Raw genomic sequence first — 16,344 nt, 5'->3', positions numbered from 1 at the left:
TGCCCCCGCCCCCGTCTGCCCCTGGCTGGGTTGGGTCCTAGAGGAACACTCGCGGACGCTGGTGGGGCACAGGCAAACCCGGGTGGCCCCGAACGCACGGGTCCCCCAGGACACAAGCCTCGAACCCCCGCCTACTCCTCACCTGGGGTCTGGCACAGAGCCGAGGGCACCCCCAAAAAGGGAGGCCTGAGGTGGGGGCCCAGAGCGATGTGCGGAGCATTCTGGGGCGACAGCAGGGGGGCCGGCTGGGACAGCTCCCTGTGGACGGCAGGGCGGTGAAGGCCGTGCGCCCCTTCCATTCCCGGAACGGCCCGCCCCCGCCCCGCCGCCCCGCCGCCCCGCCGCCGCCGCCGGGCGCGCTGCTAATTGCGGCCCCGCTGGCGGTCGGAGCACCAATCCTTTCGGCCTCGGGTCGCGCGCCGCCCCCGCCCGGCCCCCGCCGGCGGCGCCAATTAATCTCAGCGGCGGCGCGGAGGCTGACCCGGCGGCGGCGGCGACTGCAGCGGCAATTACCGCGGGCGCGCCGGGCCCTGGCCTCCCCGTCCTCGGACCCTGCGCGGCCGGGGGCGGAGCACAATTAGCCGCGATTCGGGAGGCGGCTGCAGACGGCGCTCGGGGCGGGGGTCGCGGGGAGCGGGCAGCAGAGGCAGAGGTCGCTGCAGCTCTTCCCGCCCCGTCGCTCGCTCGCCCCTCTTCAGGTCCACCATTCCCCTCCTCCCTTCCTGGGGTCTCCGGGCCGCGACGAGAATCGGTGTCGCCAAAGGCTCGAGCCTGAATCGGTGCTGCTGGAGGCGGTGGCCTCCGACTGCCGGGTTCTGCCTTCTGCCCCGTCTCCACCACCCTCTCCACGGCCTCCCCCATGGAGTCCTGGCGCCCTCACCTACCTGTTGGGGGAGCCAGGCCCTCAGCTGTCTCAGGGGCACCTGGATTCAGCAGGTCCCATAGTTGCTCAACGGAAAGGGAGGCGCCCTCAGTACTCCCACCAGAGGGGCGGTCACCCCCAGGCCTTCTACCCCAGGAATATTTCCCTTCGGGCCTCTGCCCAGCTCAGGAGGGCATCCGGTCCCTTCTGCACGATGAGCCACGAACCCAGGGCTAGCCCAGTGCCTGGCACACTCAGTCCCCACAGGCCAAGTTGCTGGGATGAGAGAGCCAAGGTGGCTGACAGGGTACGAAGGTGCAGAAACCAGGCGATAAGTCTCCACCCCAGCAACAAGCACAGTGAATATGGGGGCCTCTGAGATGCAGACACCCAGTACCTCTCTGAGAAGGATGGGGTGCCGGCTGGAGCGCTGCCCTCTCGGTGCTGAGCCAGGCCCTGCTTCCGACGTGGACCTGTGGACGTGGGCAGGTGGACTTCCAGGCTACTGGGGCTCCTCACAGCTGCTGTTGCTGCCACCTCCTGCCGGACCCTCAGGAGGTCTGGGGAGGGGCGACAACAGCAGTGACCCAGAGGGCCCTGGGCTCTCACCCTCCTGCCCCGGCCAGCACAGGGCACTGGCCAAGGACACCAAGACCAGAACCAGTGAGAGCCCGTCCTCACTGACCCACAAAGGCCGTAGGGCAAGGGAGACAGCTCATTACAGCGCAACAGCCTAACCCTGGAGGATGCTGGGGTGGGAGTGGGAGGCACCCACCTGTCCTGGGAGGGGGGCCAGGAAAGCATTTGGAAGTGACATGGGGATGTTAGTAACCAAACTGCAGGAGGAGGGATGGGAGGAGGGAGGCGAAAACCCAGCAGGCATGGAGGGTGGGGTGCAGGGTGCTGTTGATACGGACAGTTCCGAGAGCATGGAGACCCAGGCTGCAGGAGCCTTGAGGGGAGGGGGGTGCACTGCCCGAGGCGGGGGGCGCGGGCTGGCTCTCGGAGGGCAGTGTGGTCTCCAACGCAAGGCTGAGGCTGCGCAGGCGGCCCCTCCTAGGTACACGCTGCGCACACCCCACCCTGCGCCTGATGCACTCGGCTGCCCATCCGCACCCCTCCAGCCTGCTCGGCCGGGCCTCCGAGCCCCCCGCCCCCCCGCAGCCCCCCGTGTGTGCAGGCTCCCGCCGCCGCCGCCGCCTGTTTATAAATTAATTACCCGAAAAGCGGAGGTGGGCCCTGCCCGGGCCGGGTGCCAGCCCGCAGAGCCCAGCCGGCGCGGCCGCCTGCATCGATCCCAGCGGGGCCCCCGCGCCCCCGCGCGCCGGCGGCGGGTTATTTACAGTCGGCTCCGCAGCGGGGGCGGCGGCGCGGGGCCGTGATTGACAGCCCAGCTCGCGGCGCTGCTCCCCGGCGGCCGGCGCCCCCTCCCCCGCGCAGGCCAGCCGAGCCGGCCCCAGGCAGGGCAGGGAAAGCAATTAAAAAGGAAGATTTTTAAATTATTAACATTTGGTGAATAATTCAGGCTCTCCGTGCCTCACTGCCCTCGGGGAGAGCGCCTGTGTGCGGAGAGGAAGTCCTGGCCCCTCTCCCAGCACCCCCCCCCACCTTCCAGCCACCACAGCCGCGCCCCCAGACTGGGGGCTGGGGGCAGGGTGCAGCTGGGCAGGGTGCTGGGGTGTGATCTCGCGACGGTGGGTGGGACTCCCAAGCGTCCGTGAGGGCGGGGAAGGGCAGATGGCCAGGGCCATGCACGGGGGGGGGGGGGGGGGGGGAGCGTGGAGGGGGGGCGGCGCCTCCAGCCGGGCTTTTGAGGACCAGTGAGGTCCTCCTGGATCCACCAGGGACGCTCCTAAGGCTGCTGCTCCCCGTCTGGGGCCTCCCCCAGGCCGGCCTAGCGCTCCCTGGAGGAGGCCCTGACCCTGTGGCACCCTCCAGCTGGAGGGGAGGCCTGCAGCTCAGACAGGGACAGGGCTGCCTGCATGGATGGCAGGGCATCGGCCCCCACGCCCACTCCGGCTCACAGGGTGAAATGACAGTGTCTGCATGGGGGGGGGGGGGGGGGCGGCGGGTGAGAGAGAGTGGGGTGGGGCCGCAGGGGGCATGTAGGTGGGGGTAGGGTTGGGGGTGGGGCCGCAGGGGACCTGTTGGTGGGGTCCTTCGGGCACAGGGAGGAGAGTCATGCCTCTGCCCACCTTCAGGGAGCTTGCTTATGGGGCCCGGGGTCCAGGGCCTGGCCCTGCACCCAGCACAGCCTTGTTGTCGGCAAAGACCCCAGGGTTTCTTTTTAGGGCGAGTATCAGCCTCCAGGGGCAGGGAGAGCCCAGCACAGGTAGGTGGACACTTGGTAAGGGGCACATACCATGGCTGGGGAGGCCCAGGTGGTAGAGACGCTGCGGGTCCTCAAAGGTGCTGGCCTCACTCAGTGCGGACATGAGCCGGCGGTAGTGATCCTCAGGGGCCATGCTGGGCCCCAGCTCTGACAGCAACAGAGTCTCTGCTTGTGGGGAGCATACAGGGAGGGGTCTCCTTCAGGTACCGCCCAGGTGGAGAGCTTGGGCTGACCCCACCCTGCAGAGGGTCTCGGGTCTGTTATACCTTCCCGGTCCTGTCACCTGCCCCTCCACCCCCACATCGGCTCCCACCTTGGGGGGACTTGCTTCGAGCCTTCTTCTCCAAAGGGCAGTCAGTGCTGACGTGGGGGGAGCGGCCTAGCCTCTTGCCCAACAGGTCACCTGGGGGAGGTAGAGTGAGCCCCACCATGTGTCTGGCCCTCAGCCCGGTGGTCTTGGGCTCACTGGGCCGGGCTGAGGGTTTGGAGGGATGGAGACTGGGAGGAGCAGGGAGGGAGAGGACAACCCAGCTTGCTAACTCCAGCCTCCGTCCCTGCCCAGCCCCAGGTCAGCTCAGAACCACACCCATCACTGCTCAGGGTGTCCGTGGGTCCTGGCCACATGAAGGCCCTGCCTAGCCAAGTCCCGGGCCTCCCGCAAGAGGACGGTGCTGGCCCTGGGCTCTGGGTTGGTGTGTGTGTGTGTGTGTGTGTGTGTGCGCGTGTGTAGATGTGACGGCAGATTTCTGGTAACAGCCTCAGGGCAACTCAGGACCCCACAGGCATCCTGCTGCCCCCACCCAGCCAGAGGGTTGTCCAGTGCAATGCAGGTCTGCTCCGCACCCTGCCGGAGGGAGAAGAGGCTCCCGATGCCACTCCCAGGACAGGGGTGAGGACTGCCCCACACTCTTCCCGCTCAGGGAGGCCTGGGGGGGTGGGGTGCAGGAGCTGCCCTCTGTGACCCAGGGCCACCAGGACACTTCGGCAAAGGGGCACTGCCATCAGCTCCAGAGCCTAATTCCTCTTCCTTATTCCCTTAATCTGTCATTTTTATCAGCCCGGGAAGTGCGGCGCGATCAATCTCCACTTTACAGCTGACAGAATGGTGCTAATAACTTATTGATCTTGGCCACCTTGCTGCCACTGGCCCGTCCCGTGGCTCAACCCAGGCCCTGCCCGTCCCTATCTCAGGGGCCTGGCAGGATGGGGGCACAGCCAGCATGAGGCCCCTAGAGAAGTCCAGTGGACAGCCCGCTGGCCTCAGGGTCCCAGGCAGGAGGGATGCATGTCTGACTATGCCAGGGCTGGGTCCACACCCCGACCCGTACATAACCCAGGGCTCTCACCTCCCTGTGACCTGCTTCCCACTGTCCACAGTGGAGCCCCCTACCCCCACCCCTTTCTGTGGGGGGAAGGGGTCCCCCGTGTGGTGGCTGCATAAGGTCCTGCCAGGGGGTCAGGTGACTAGTCCGAGATAAGGGCCACGTTTACGCAGGGACACAGCCTGGATCCAGAAGCAGGCAGCCAACCACAAGGTGCCGCCCCCACCCACCAGCACCCTCCCCCCCACAAGTCCTCCTGACCTTCCCACTCAGGTGCCAGGGAGGGGCTGGGGCTGTGGGGACAGGATTAGCAGGTGGCTTCTGGGGAAGAGCAGGTGAAGACAGGCAGGTGACCCCACGGCAGGGCCACAGGAACACAGGGAGGCAAAGGGTACTACAGCCCCGAGGAGAGGTCGAGACTGTGGTGCAACCTGGGCCCAGTGCACAGGTGGCACTTCCTGCAGAGCAAGGGTGACCTCAGCACAAAGTGGGAGTGAGGACACCCTGACCCAGGCACGCAGGGCCCCCAGCACCGCCTGGCTGGGGCTGGGCACACGTGTGGTGCAGGCGCCCTGCTGTCCAGGGAAGGCCCGCTGGCTCAGAATATCTCAATCATCACGGGGCTCCGGAGGCTCTGCCAATCGATGGGGCAATTAGATTTTATCAGCCGCCTGCTCAGCAGCCTCCAGCACGGCTCCAGAAGCAGCCCCCACCCCAGGGCCTTCCCAGGCACAGGCATGTGGGGGAGCCCGGGGGAGGGCCCTAAGGGGACGCTCAGGGGCCCAGGATGCTGGCACCCCCTGCCCAGCCTCCCTGAGAACTGCAGCCACTGCTGGAAAATTCCCTGCCCAGGGCTCCTAGGACAGCCAGGGACCCTGCCAGCTCCTTGCCCGGCCCACAGCCCCGCCCTCGTCAGCTGCAGCTCACTCTGCCCCACCCTCTGCAGCCCCTCCCTCCAGAGCCACCCCTCCGAGGTGATCCCAGTCTCCCTGCTCTCAGTGAGGGACCCTTCCCTCCTGGGACCCCGTGAGCTGTGGGGCTGGAGGGTGCTCAGTGCATGTCATGTGCAGGTGTGCCTTTCTGAGCCTGTGAGGCCCGCACATCCCTGACCGTCCTTGCTTCTGTCTGCCCCTGTGAGCAGGGGCAGACAGAGGCCTCGCTACTCCAAGCCCACCGCAGCAGCAGCCACCATGGAGCCACGGCCTCCGTGCCCCCCCCCGCCCCGCCCCCACGGCCCTGCTGGCCGGGATTAACACAATTACCATCACATGCAGCCCCAGGGGACAGCCAGCCTCGCCACCTCCCTCCTCCTCCACCTCCCTCCTCCTCCGCTGGCCTCCCTGGCTGCCTGCCAAGGCTGCTGGGGGTGGCGGCATCCAGGCCACTAAGCAGACACTGGGAGGGTAGCGGCAAGGGCTGTCCTCAGGCTAAGCTGCTGTGGCCCTGCAGCCCCCTCCCGGCCCCTGGACTCCCAGCCTCCTCACCTGGACCACCCAGGCCTATCTCCACGCTGCTTCTCTGGAAGTCACAGCGGCTCTGATGCTCAGGCATAACGAGGTGGCTGCCGCGATGCAGGCTGGATAGGAGGGTGGGAAGGTCGCTCTCCTGGCTGCAGCAAGGCAAGATGGGGAAGGTGGGACCCATGAGGCAGGGTGCCAGACCAAGCTTGAGTGTGGGCGTGTACGGCACCAGGGGACAGCATCTGAGTGCGGCCATGCCTTCTGCACACCGGGGGTGGCCTGTGACCCCACGTGTGTGAGCATCCCTGTAGCAGGACCAACCTCAGACAGCTAGCACCTGCCAAGTGTCTGCTGGGCAGGGAACTGCACACAGACCCCGCAGCAGCTCCGGGAGGGTCTGTGCAGAGCTGGGCTGGCACAGCCTTGCCATGCTCTCTCCAGTGACCAGGACTGTGTCCATGCCCCCTGCTGGGAAGGCAGCCAGGCACCCACCAGGCAGTATGCCTGCCCCCCGGGGAGCCTGGGCACACACTGTCACGTGTGTGCAGCCTTGGCTGCTTCGGGGAGAACGCTGCCCACACTATTTCAACTAAAACTTGCAACCAGCCATGGACCCCCGATTTCTTCAACTAAGGAAACCAAGGGTCAGACCAAAGACCAGCTCCTGAATGGAGACGAACATCCATGACACACAGGCACATGCACTCATGGGGGCCACAGCCCTGCGGACCTGCGGACATGGACACAGGCACGGTGAGAGCCTGCTCACCTCAAGGCTCCCAGCAGGACCTCAGCCAGGCCTTGGGGGGGGGGGGGGGGGCTTAGGGTAAGCATGTAGGTAACTTTTGTTCTCTCACTTCTGTTTCTCAATCCTACGTTACAGAACCCCAGAGAGAAGAGGGAGTGAAGGAACCCCAGTGCGACTTGTAGAGATGGCGCCCCACTCCATTAGCAATGCCACCTTGCAGACACAGTCGGGCAGGACAGAGGAGAAGCAGGAGGGACTGCCCCCTCCCCGCCCCCCCAGCACCCTTGCTCCCTGGCCCACCTGTAACAGAGCAGCCTCCTGGCTGGGCCACTGCAGGGGGACCTCCATGGAGTGACCTGGAACCGACCCTAAGCCTCATTAAATAGCCTGCGCCCTGGCCTGGGTGGCTGGGCGGCTTATCCAGGGCTGTCCCCTAAGCAGATCAGTTTCAGCACCAAAGACGCCAGGGCTGGGCTCCCTCCCACCCCACCCTCAGGAGAGAAGGTGGCCTCCCCTGCAGACAGGAGGGCAGGTGGGGTGGGAGCAGGTACTTTAGGGGACTAATTAGAAACGAATCCGCCCCTCACGCATCCTCATCAACTCGAGGGGGTAGGAGATGAGCTGCTGTCTCAGCACCAGGGTCGGGTGGGGCCTAGAGGCGGGGCCAATGCTGCCCTCAGGTCCCCAGGGCTCCTGCAGAAGGTGACTGACATGTGAGAACAGGCCCCCACTGCAGCCATCAGCTCTTTCATGCACAGGTCAGTCGGGCACTCGAGGGTGGGGCAGCTCCTTGGGGGTGATGCCCAGTGGGAACCAGGACACCCCGCTCTTTGCCTTGGGAGTTCACCCCAAGACAGGCTGTTCCTGCCCTGGGAATCTGTTCTGGTCACTCACTGAACAAACCACACGACAAAGAAACTCTGCACACACTGACTGACCATAGGTGAGTCCTCCCCGGGGCCTCCAGCATGAGATTCCTGAGCCATGAAAACACCCTCTCACCTGCTATTTGTAGGGGGCTCTGAGGCTCCCTGGGGGGGCTGTGTGGAGGAGGGTGCGCTGGGAGAAGGAAGAGGGGCCTTAAAGGTTCCCTCAGCGACCATCACACTGCCCAGTCCTTTCCCACCTCCTGGCCAGTTCAGGGGTTCTGACAGGGCAGGGACCACATCTGCCTGCTGCCCAGTGCTCAGACCCATCCACTTCAGGGTCAGATGGATAGAAGGACGGGATGGACAGACAGACGATGGACAGGCAGATGAAGATGGATGATGGAGTCAGATGAACAGACAGATGGAGAAGGACAGAGTGGTGATGATGGCAGACAAACAGGCATGACTGGACAGATGGACAGAGTCTGACAGACAGACAGGAGACGAGAGACAGAAGGACAGAGGGACAAGGCCAAAAGGAGCGACAGCAACAAAGACAGAGGGTAGGCAGTGTGAGGCAGCTGGGCTGGGTGCTGCATGGGGGGGCTGAAAGTCCCCTTAGCCCCCACCCCCCACCTCTCCTCTGGTAAAAGGCAGGAAATGAGCCTAGCTGCTTCTACCGCCTGTCTGAGCAGGGGGGACCCTCTCCCACTTTCCAAGGCCGGGTAGGTGGGGGCGAGGTTGGGGGGCCTGCAGGGAGAGTCGCCCTGGAGAGGAGCAGCAGCTCCTGGGTTCCTACCAGCTTTGCGAGTAAATTTACCCTGTAGCTTCCCAAGTACAAGCCTCATAAGATGTCATCACTGTTCACGATGGTTTATAAAAAGGACCAGCTCAGCGGGCAACTTCAAAATGAGGTAGAAATAAGTTTGAAGATGTTTTCATTGTAATTTGGCTCCAGATCTAGACCTCGGAGCCAGGCTGGGAGTGGGCAGGACCAGCTCCACCTGGGGGCCCTGCCCAGGCAGCTCGGCCAGACCTGATGCTCACTGCCCGCTGCCCTTCCTGCGGCCGCCCCATAAGGAGGAGAAGACTTGACCCCACTGACCAGAAAGTACGGCCTGGGCTCCACCCACAGACTGACCTCCCCTTGCCCCCCTGGAGCCAGAAACTTGGGTCCCCTAATGCCCCCAACCTCCTCTCAGGTCCCCTCACTATTATCTCCCTCCCTCCTGTCTCCACAGCCTGAATCACTGTGGACTCAGCAAACCCCCCACCTGCTGGGCAGGGCCTCAAGAGGACCTTTCGAAACATACACCTGGTCACTCTTCCAGCTCAAGAACTTTCGGTGGCTCCCCACTGCCTGGAGGACAACGCCCAAGAGGCCTAGCATCCAAGGCTCTTTAACATCTGATCGAGCTAGACTTGCTGACTGGGGACCTCCTCCCCTCCCGCATCCCCTCCCCTCATTTCTCCATGTCTTTGCAGACATCCCCTTTCCCTAGGGAACTCCTACGCTGCCTTCAAGATCCCACTCACACATCACCGATCTCACCTCCTGGTGGGTCTTTGGGAGGGTGGGAGGGGGCGGCTATGGCCTCATCTTTGGGCAAATGGGCTCAAATGGCCAGTCCCATGTGGGAGGGGGACTCTGGCTCCAGGGTTGTGCTGCCAAGGCCCAGGGACAAGTCGACAGACAGACAGATGAAGGAGGGGAGGAAGGAGGCCGCCGGAGAGATCTAGAAGCAGACACACTGTGTGGGAGAAAGCCTGACCCAGGCCCCGACCTCACCTGCAGGACGTCTCTCGGAAGGAGATGTTCACATCCCAGTGGGTGTGGGTCCTGGGAGGAAAGAAGGCGAGTCAGCACGGCCTCTAGGATGGCAGCTGGACAGCAGACGGGCGTGCGGCGTGTCCCTCATCTGCCCCCAGCACCCCCTGAGGAACTGCGCTGGCTCAGGCCTGTCTCCAACGCCACCCGGAACCAGTTCAACTGCAAGGGCTGCCACCAGGAGGCGGGAAGCACAGAGCGGAGGCACCGTCTCTGCTGTGACCGCGAGGACCTGAACGTTGTGCTGGGCCGGGGGGGGGGGGGGGGGGGGGGGGGGGGCGGTGTGCAGCTCCTTCTGCATGTCACTCATGTGACCAAACCCAAACTCCTAGTGGCCAGAGCTACCCCAGCTGGGCTGGAACCAAGCCAGGAATGAGCCCGCAACTGCCACCAGTGCCAATGGCTGGGTGTCAGCCCACGTATAGGCCTCGGGGTCCCAGCTGTTGCCAACTGCCTTCCCAAAAGTGACCACTGCACTACGGAGGCAGCGGGGACGCCAGGACCAGAGGTCAGGAAGGAAACAGCTCTGCCCCGTGCCCAGCTCTGCCCCGTGCCCGGCTCTGCCCCGTGCCCGGCTCTGCCCTGTGCCCGGCTCTGCCCTGTGCCCGGGGCCTCCACCACAGCAGTGCCCCTGGAAAGACCACGGGCTGAGGAGGCAGGGGAAGCCTGTGGTGCTTCACCTTCCCAGGTGTGGGTGTGGGCTTGGCAGTGGGGTCCTGCGGTCCGAAAGGGTTACTAGGGTAGGAGACATTGGAAAGTGCTGGAAGACTAGGTGGGAAGAGGCCTAGAAATTCTGGATGGATGGACAGAGAAGTCAGTGGCCAGAGGGAGGTTCCTCTGCCCTTGAGGGGAGAGGGGGGAGTCAGGAAGAGTGGCCCCAAGCCTGGGATGGGACAGTGAGGACCCAGCAGAGCCGCCACCTGCCAAGGCACATGAGCACAAGTACATAGGGGCGGCCCCAAGGGAGCGTCCACCCACTCCCCACCCCTCGCCTGGCTGTGGTGGGACCAGGCACCCCTTCCCAAACCCTGCCCGGGTCTCCCTGTCCCCCGGAGCCCTTGGGCAGAGTCCCCCTTCCTTCCTCAGCCCATTGTTGTGCCCGCTCCCCAACAATGGTGATCCAGTCCTGGCTTGGCCCTTTGCCCCACGTGGGGCAAGGTGGGCTCTCTCTCACTGTGGTCCCATGAGATGGAGGGACTGGCATGTTTGAGCTGAGGCACAACAAGCTAAACCCGGGCCCAGTCCCGAGGGCAAAGGACTCCCCTCCAGGTCTGGACCTGCCTCCAGCTGCCTGCAGACCTGCCTTGAAGTCCCATCTGGCACCTGAGCCCATATGCCCTCCAGGCCCTCGCCCTGGGAAAGTACCTTCTCTTCATGATCCGGATGTGTGTGTCGTCCTCCTGCTTCAAGCCAGGCCGCTGCCCGCAGGCTGGCCCGCTCCCGTCACTGTCGCCATCACTGGCTATGAAGCTGGGGGTCAGTTCTTTCTTCAAGACCCGAGCAGGAGGCAGAGCGACTGTCCTCTTGTCTGCCAATCGCCCCCGGTTCTGTGGGGGAGGGAACAGAGGAAGGTTAGCCCCTCAGCCCTCTGGTGGCTGCACCACGGCCCGACCCCCAGGCAGGGCCAGGTGACAGAGCCTCACAGTCAGCAGCACTTGTTCCCCGCTGCCCTGGCCAAGAAGGGAGCCACCAGCCTCCAGGACGGGCCCCAGGGTTGGCAAAGGCCACAACTGACCAGAGGCCAAGAGCAGGGAGACAAGGCCTCAGGCAGAGCCCTTCCATGGACGCCCTTCCACCCTGGCCAGGGCTGAGGCTCAGGGGTGGCCCTGGCCAGGCTGCTCTGGGCACTGCCTTGTCCAGACTGCACACTCCAGCCCAGCCATCCCGGCCATCAGCCTGAGTGTGAGATGCCACCTGAAGGCAGACCCGGCTTCCCCAGTGCCTCCGAACCCAGGGGGGTCATCTGTCTGCACCACAGCCCCTCTGCGTCCTGTGGCTCTTTTGACATGCAGTGCCCTCCATGTGTGCGTGCGTGTCTGCCTGGTAACCCTACTCGACTCTATGAACCCCCAACGGAGCCCAAGCCATGCAGAGCCCAGGTCCCACGGGGTCTGAAGCCCTTGCAAATCGCAGGCCTGGGGTTCACAGATCACTTGGCCAGCCCAGCACTGTGAGCCCAGGAGTCCCGGGAGATCCAGTTTTCCACAAGGCCCCTGAGCCCCACCCCTGCGCCCACCATGACCAGGTAGGGCTCATGGCACAGAGCTGAGGTGCCTGAGCCGGAATGCAGACACACAGGGCACTCACACAGACTAATGCACGCTTAGAGCTGGTGCACACACGCTGGCGAGCTCCCTACACACACGGCACTGTCCAGTGTGCTCAGGTCCCACCACCCCAGGGGAAGAAGAAAAGGCAGCGATGGTTTTCTGGTGGGCGGGGAGCTTTTTCTTATTTAGTAACAGGTTACTGCCTCAGGGAGGTGGCAGGGGTCTTGGGATTATCTAATTCTCTCTCATCTTTTCAGTCCCAGGGGCCTCCTTTGACCTCCTTCCTTCTGTTGCCGGGACAAGGCATCCCCACCACACCCGAGCTTGAGGAACAAAGTGTCAGGGGTACCTGGCCCCTCCCTGGACCAGCTCTGCAGCCATCAGTCCCGTCCTCAGAGTAAAGGTTCTCTTCAGTCCACCATCACCTCCAGACACATGGCACCCGCACCCCCAGGCACCCTGGTCTCCTCCACACCTGCTCTCAGGAGTCTACCCTCCAGGCTCCTCTGCAGCACTCAGTGAGACAGGCTGGGCAGCCAGGGTCCGGCACAGGGTTGGGGTGGGGGGTCAGTCTGTGAATAGCCTGCAAGACAGGGCTTGCTCCATGGCCCCTCTCTGACCCTAACCCCGGCCCAGCTCGTCACCAGCAACAGCAGAGCATGAGCGAGGCTGCACAGGTGACCACTGTCTGGTCCCCAGACCTGCACGTGCCCGTCAGGGGGCTTGGGGGTATGGAACAGTTCCCCGCCTATCGGGAGTGCAACTCTGCTGGGAGGTCCCGCTCAGCTCTGCCCTTCTCTAGCCTGCTGCAGGCCAAGCACCAGGACCGTCTTTCCTGCTGAATCAGACCCACCCCAGGAAAGGAAAGGCGTGCCCTCTGCTTCTCACCCGCAGGACAGGGAAGAGGAGAGGGAAGTGGCAGGTTAGGACGACTGCTTGCCATGAGGCCAGACCAGCTCTGCTGGCTTAGGGTGGCTCCTGTGGGTGCTCCCATGGGAGGGGGGCTCAGAGACAGAAACAGGATGGGCAGCCCTGACCCCGGCCAAGGACAGGGGACATGCATGCCTTCCATGCACAGTGGAAACCTCAGCCACTCATCCCCGCTTAGCAGCACAGACTTGAAAACTGGGTGCCGAGCCTCCTCCCCTAGCCAAATACTGGCTCCTCGGGCATCAAGTATGGCCGCTTGTGTGGCTGCATGATCCCTGCGCCACAGACCCAAATTCTGCCCCTTGAGTATCTGTGACTGCGGTGTATGTACACCTGTGGAGCTGGCTGTGGGGGAAGCCAGTCTGTGTGCAAAAGTGGGGGCTGGAAAGACAGGAATCCCATGAGGCTCCGTAAGGGCAGGGTACAGTGCCAGGCCTGGGAGGGACCAGGGTCAGGAGGGGCAAGCCCAGATCTGAGCCATCGCTCATGCAAAGCAGGACCTGGGAGCCCCGGACAGGCAGGCAGCCCTAAACTGTGTCCCCATCCCTGTCCGAACCACCATCCAAGCCACGGCCATAAGGAACTGGTCCTGGGCTCAGGCCACCTGCCCCCCACTCCTGTGGGAAGGCAGGGCTCCTCCCACCTGAACAGAAGCTCCAGGCTGGCGAGGAGGTGAGGAGCCCTCCTCTGCACCAGCTGCTTGAGAGGGTGCAGAAGTGGAGCTCGAGCTTGGTCTCTGGCCCCAGGAGGTACGGAGGCCATGGCAGGAGGTGGGGTGCCTGTGCACCCCTGTCTGTTGTGTGGGCGTGCCCGTGGGTGATGAGCTCATGCCAGACCACGTGTGCGGTGGACAGGCAGTGAGCCCCCCTCCCCTGCCCACGTGTGCGTCTGACCTGGCGTCTGTCTTCACAGTCGTGTCTGTGGCTTCCTGGCTTCTCCAGATTCCCTGCCGCCAGGGCCCAAGAAGAACCCAGGACATCTCCTCCCTCCCCCAACCGACAGCTGTGCCGAAGGTAAAGGCCAGGGACCCTGGGCCCTCTCAGGCCTTCCTGCGAGAGGGGCTGCTGGGTGGTGCCAGTCAGAGCAGCACAGCCACCCACCACGCAGCCAGGCCTCTAACCGGCTCTCCCCAGGGGCTCAAAACTGGTCCTTCTTGAGATGCAATTTCCTTTCCAGACCAGCCCTCCACCCGCTGCTGCCTGGAGGACATGTGCTGGGGCAGGCACAGCACCTTTTGCGCGGCTCCCCTAGGCCATGTCTACACTGGGCTGGGGGCCCACACCGGCCTCCAACCAGCCTCAGTTCTGGTTACCGAAGGCCCACACAGCACCGAGCTCCCCTAGGCCATGTCTACACTGGGCTGGGGGCCCCACACCGGCCTCCAACCAGCCTCAGTTCTGGTTACCGAAGGCCCACACAGCACCGAGCTGCCCTAGGCAGTCTTGCACACCCAAGGTCTTGCTCTGTGGGGCTCCAGCTGTGGGCACCCAAAGAGGCACATCATTCACATCCAAGCCTGTAACCACGCCAGACACACGTCGGCTGGCCAACACTGTCACCCCAGAACGAGCATCACCAAGGACCAACTCCTCTTCCAAGCTGGCCAGGTGACATGGTGACCCCCCAGACTGCTGAGGGCAAGATCTCCAAGCCAGTTGGAAGACTCTCCGGAGAGGAAGCTTCACAGCCCGAGTGTCCTCAGGACTTGGGAGCAGCTCCCAGACTCCCAAAGAAAAGCTTCAGGAGAGGCAGGATCCAAAGGGGTGGGGGCTCCAGGTGCCCAGGATTCCCACCCCAAGCAATGTCGCCCCTCTTTCCCCGGGGGCTCCCTCCTGCACACTGGCAGAGTTGAGGTTAGGATTCTGGATCCTACAAAATAAGCACATGCTCCCCCGGAAAGAAACAAGGACCCCGTAGCCCAACTTCCTCCCCATCTCACCACCGGGGAGGAGATCCGACAGCCCGGACAGTCGCAGATTGGCGGGTGCACCTGCAGAATCCCCTTGGACATCAGCGTCTTCAGACTCTTCCCTGTGAGGAGAGGCAGGCAGGGCCGGTGAGGGCGTGGGCAGCACTTCCGGGGTGCAGTCAGCAGCAGGGCTGGGGCCCCTTCCCGGCACGAATATGCACACCCACCTCAGTCCAGCTTCCAAACCCACCACCAGCCCTGCCGCCCACCCCATCCTCGTGGGTCCCGCGGGGATTTCCAGAGCTCAGAAACTGAAGACCCGGGCGAGCGCCCTCCCCGACCGAGGGCGCCCCTCCTCCCGCTTCACCCTCTCCGAGCCGGGCTGCGGGACCCCAGGAGGGCACAGTCAGGACCTGGGCTGCGCCTGACCCCGTAGCGGGAAGAGGGGGGCCACTGTGGACTCGCGAACCCCAAAGTCGAACGCTACTGGGTCCCTAACTTTCCAACTCCCCCACCCCCGCTCACCGCACTTCTGGCTGCCGGCTTAGGCGCCCGCCCGTCACGCCCGAAGAGCCTGAGTCCTGCGGGAGCCCAACAGGCTGCTCCCAGCTTTGACGCTGCTCCGGCTCCGCGCGCGCCCCCGACCCGACGCGCGGCCCCGCGGCCCCCACCTGCCTGCTCCAACCCTACGCCTCGCCCTTCTCTCCAGCAGCTCGCACCCACTCCTCGGCCGCACGTGTTCCCTCCACTCCCGCCAGAACCCGTGGCTCCGGGGTCCCCGGGGTCCGGTGAGGGCGAGTATCCTGCCCAGCCCTCCTCCCGCCTGCTCTCCCGAGTTCCCGTAACTTCCCTGCGTCCCGAGGCCCGGCGATCCTGCCGAGACCCCCGGAGCGTCAGGAGCGGCGGGCTCGTGCGCAGCGGGAGCCGGGCGAGCGGTGGAGGCCGAGGTCGCTCTGCCCGGGTCCACAGAGGAGACTGTGCAAAGCGAGGGGTGGGGGTCGGGGGAGGAGTGTCCCTGCGGCAGCCCCGGAGCCACAGCGCCCTCTCTGGGCGGTGACGGAGTTTCCCCAGATGGCGGATGAGCGGGGTCCGGACCCACGGATCCTCGGGGAGCCGAGGTCAGGCACCGGGGCGGCCCGTGTCCCCCCGCGGGCGCACCTTTGTGGCGGATGCTGCGCTTCCAGTCCTTGGCCGTCTCGCGGCCGCTGACGAACTGGAACTCGTTGGGGGTGAGCCACTCGCCGCGGTGGCGGATGGACGGCCCCTTGCTGCCCTGGCAGAGTTTGCGCACGTAGAGCAGAGCGCGGTTGGCGCCGCACTCCACCTCGATGCACGGCTCGCCGTTGTCCAGCAGCGGCTGGAAATCCGGTGCCGCGGCCGCAGTGGCCGAGAAGCGCTCGAGGGCCAGAGGGTCCCGGGGCAGGTGGAGGTGTGCGGCCTCGTTCAGGCTCAGGTAGGCGCGCGGGGTGCGGAGCGGCGGAGCCAACAGACCCTCGTAGCCGGCGGCCGTGGCAGGTAGCGAGGCGGCTGGGGGCAGGGCGGCCACGGCGGGCAGTGGCGCCAAGTAGCCGGGGAGCGGCGGCAGCGGCAGAGCCGCCAGGGTCGGGTGGAAGTTGGCCAGAGCCAGGGCCAGGTCTTCGCGGCCCGCGAGCTCCTTTTTGACCGCCGGCATGGCGGGCCAGTGGTCCTGCAGCCTGGCTCCCGCCGCCGGCGCAACTTGTTCCCGGACTGGAGTAGGGTCTCGTTGGCGGGAGGGGGACCCGGGAGGCGCCTGGCCGTGCGTGCGCCTGCCCTGCCCGCTACTGCGCCCCGGC

At 64.9% G+C, this 16,344-nt stretch overlaps 1 protein-coding gene across 5 annotated transcripts in view; it reads right to left on the bottom strand.

The window, feature by feature from the left end:
- The window catches only part of SAMD11 (sterile alpha motif domain containing 11), a 19,686-nt gene extending 3,342 nt beyond the window's left edge, over positions 1–16,344 (bottom strand). For 2 of the 5 annotated variants that reach the window (XM_070403809.1, XM_070403813.1), the window contains exons 1-9: positions 15,689–16,344; positions 14,561–14,652; positions 10,787–10,968; positions 9,383–9,433; positions 6,001–6,125; positions 3,508–3,597; positions 3,225–3,362; positions 1,260–1,422; positions 143–258 (exon numbers count right to left, since the gene is read on the bottom strand). In XM_070403809.1, coding sequence (XP_070259910.1) covers positions 143–258; positions 1,260–1,422; positions 3,225–3,362; positions 3,508–3,597; positions 6,001–6,125; positions 9,383–9,433; positions 10,787–10,968; positions 14,561–14,652; positions 15,689–16,202 — 1,471 coding nt within the window. In that variant the 5' untranslated portion in view covers positions 16,203–16,344. The remainder of the gene's footprint in view (positions 1–142; positions 259–1,259; positions 1,423–3,224; positions 3,363–3,507; positions 3,598–6,000; positions 6,126–9,382; positions 9,434–10,786; positions 10,969–14,560; positions 14,653–15,688) is intronic. The other 3 variants (XM_070403810.1, XM_070403811.1, XM_070403812.1) reach the window with 3 other exon arrangements.

This window comes from Myotis yumanensis, unplaced genomic scaffold (genome assembly GCF_028538775.1).
Source record: "Myotis yumanensis isolate MYYU_CA2020_CCGP unplaced genomic scaffold, mMyoYum1.0.hap1 SCAF_2, whole genome shotgun sequence".
In the NCBI taxonomy this organism is placed as follows: Eukaryota; Metazoa; Chordata; class Mammalia; order Chiroptera; family Vespertilionidae; genus Myotis; species Myotis yumanensis.
This window is presented reverse-complemented; position numbering and strand designations above follow the sequence as displayed.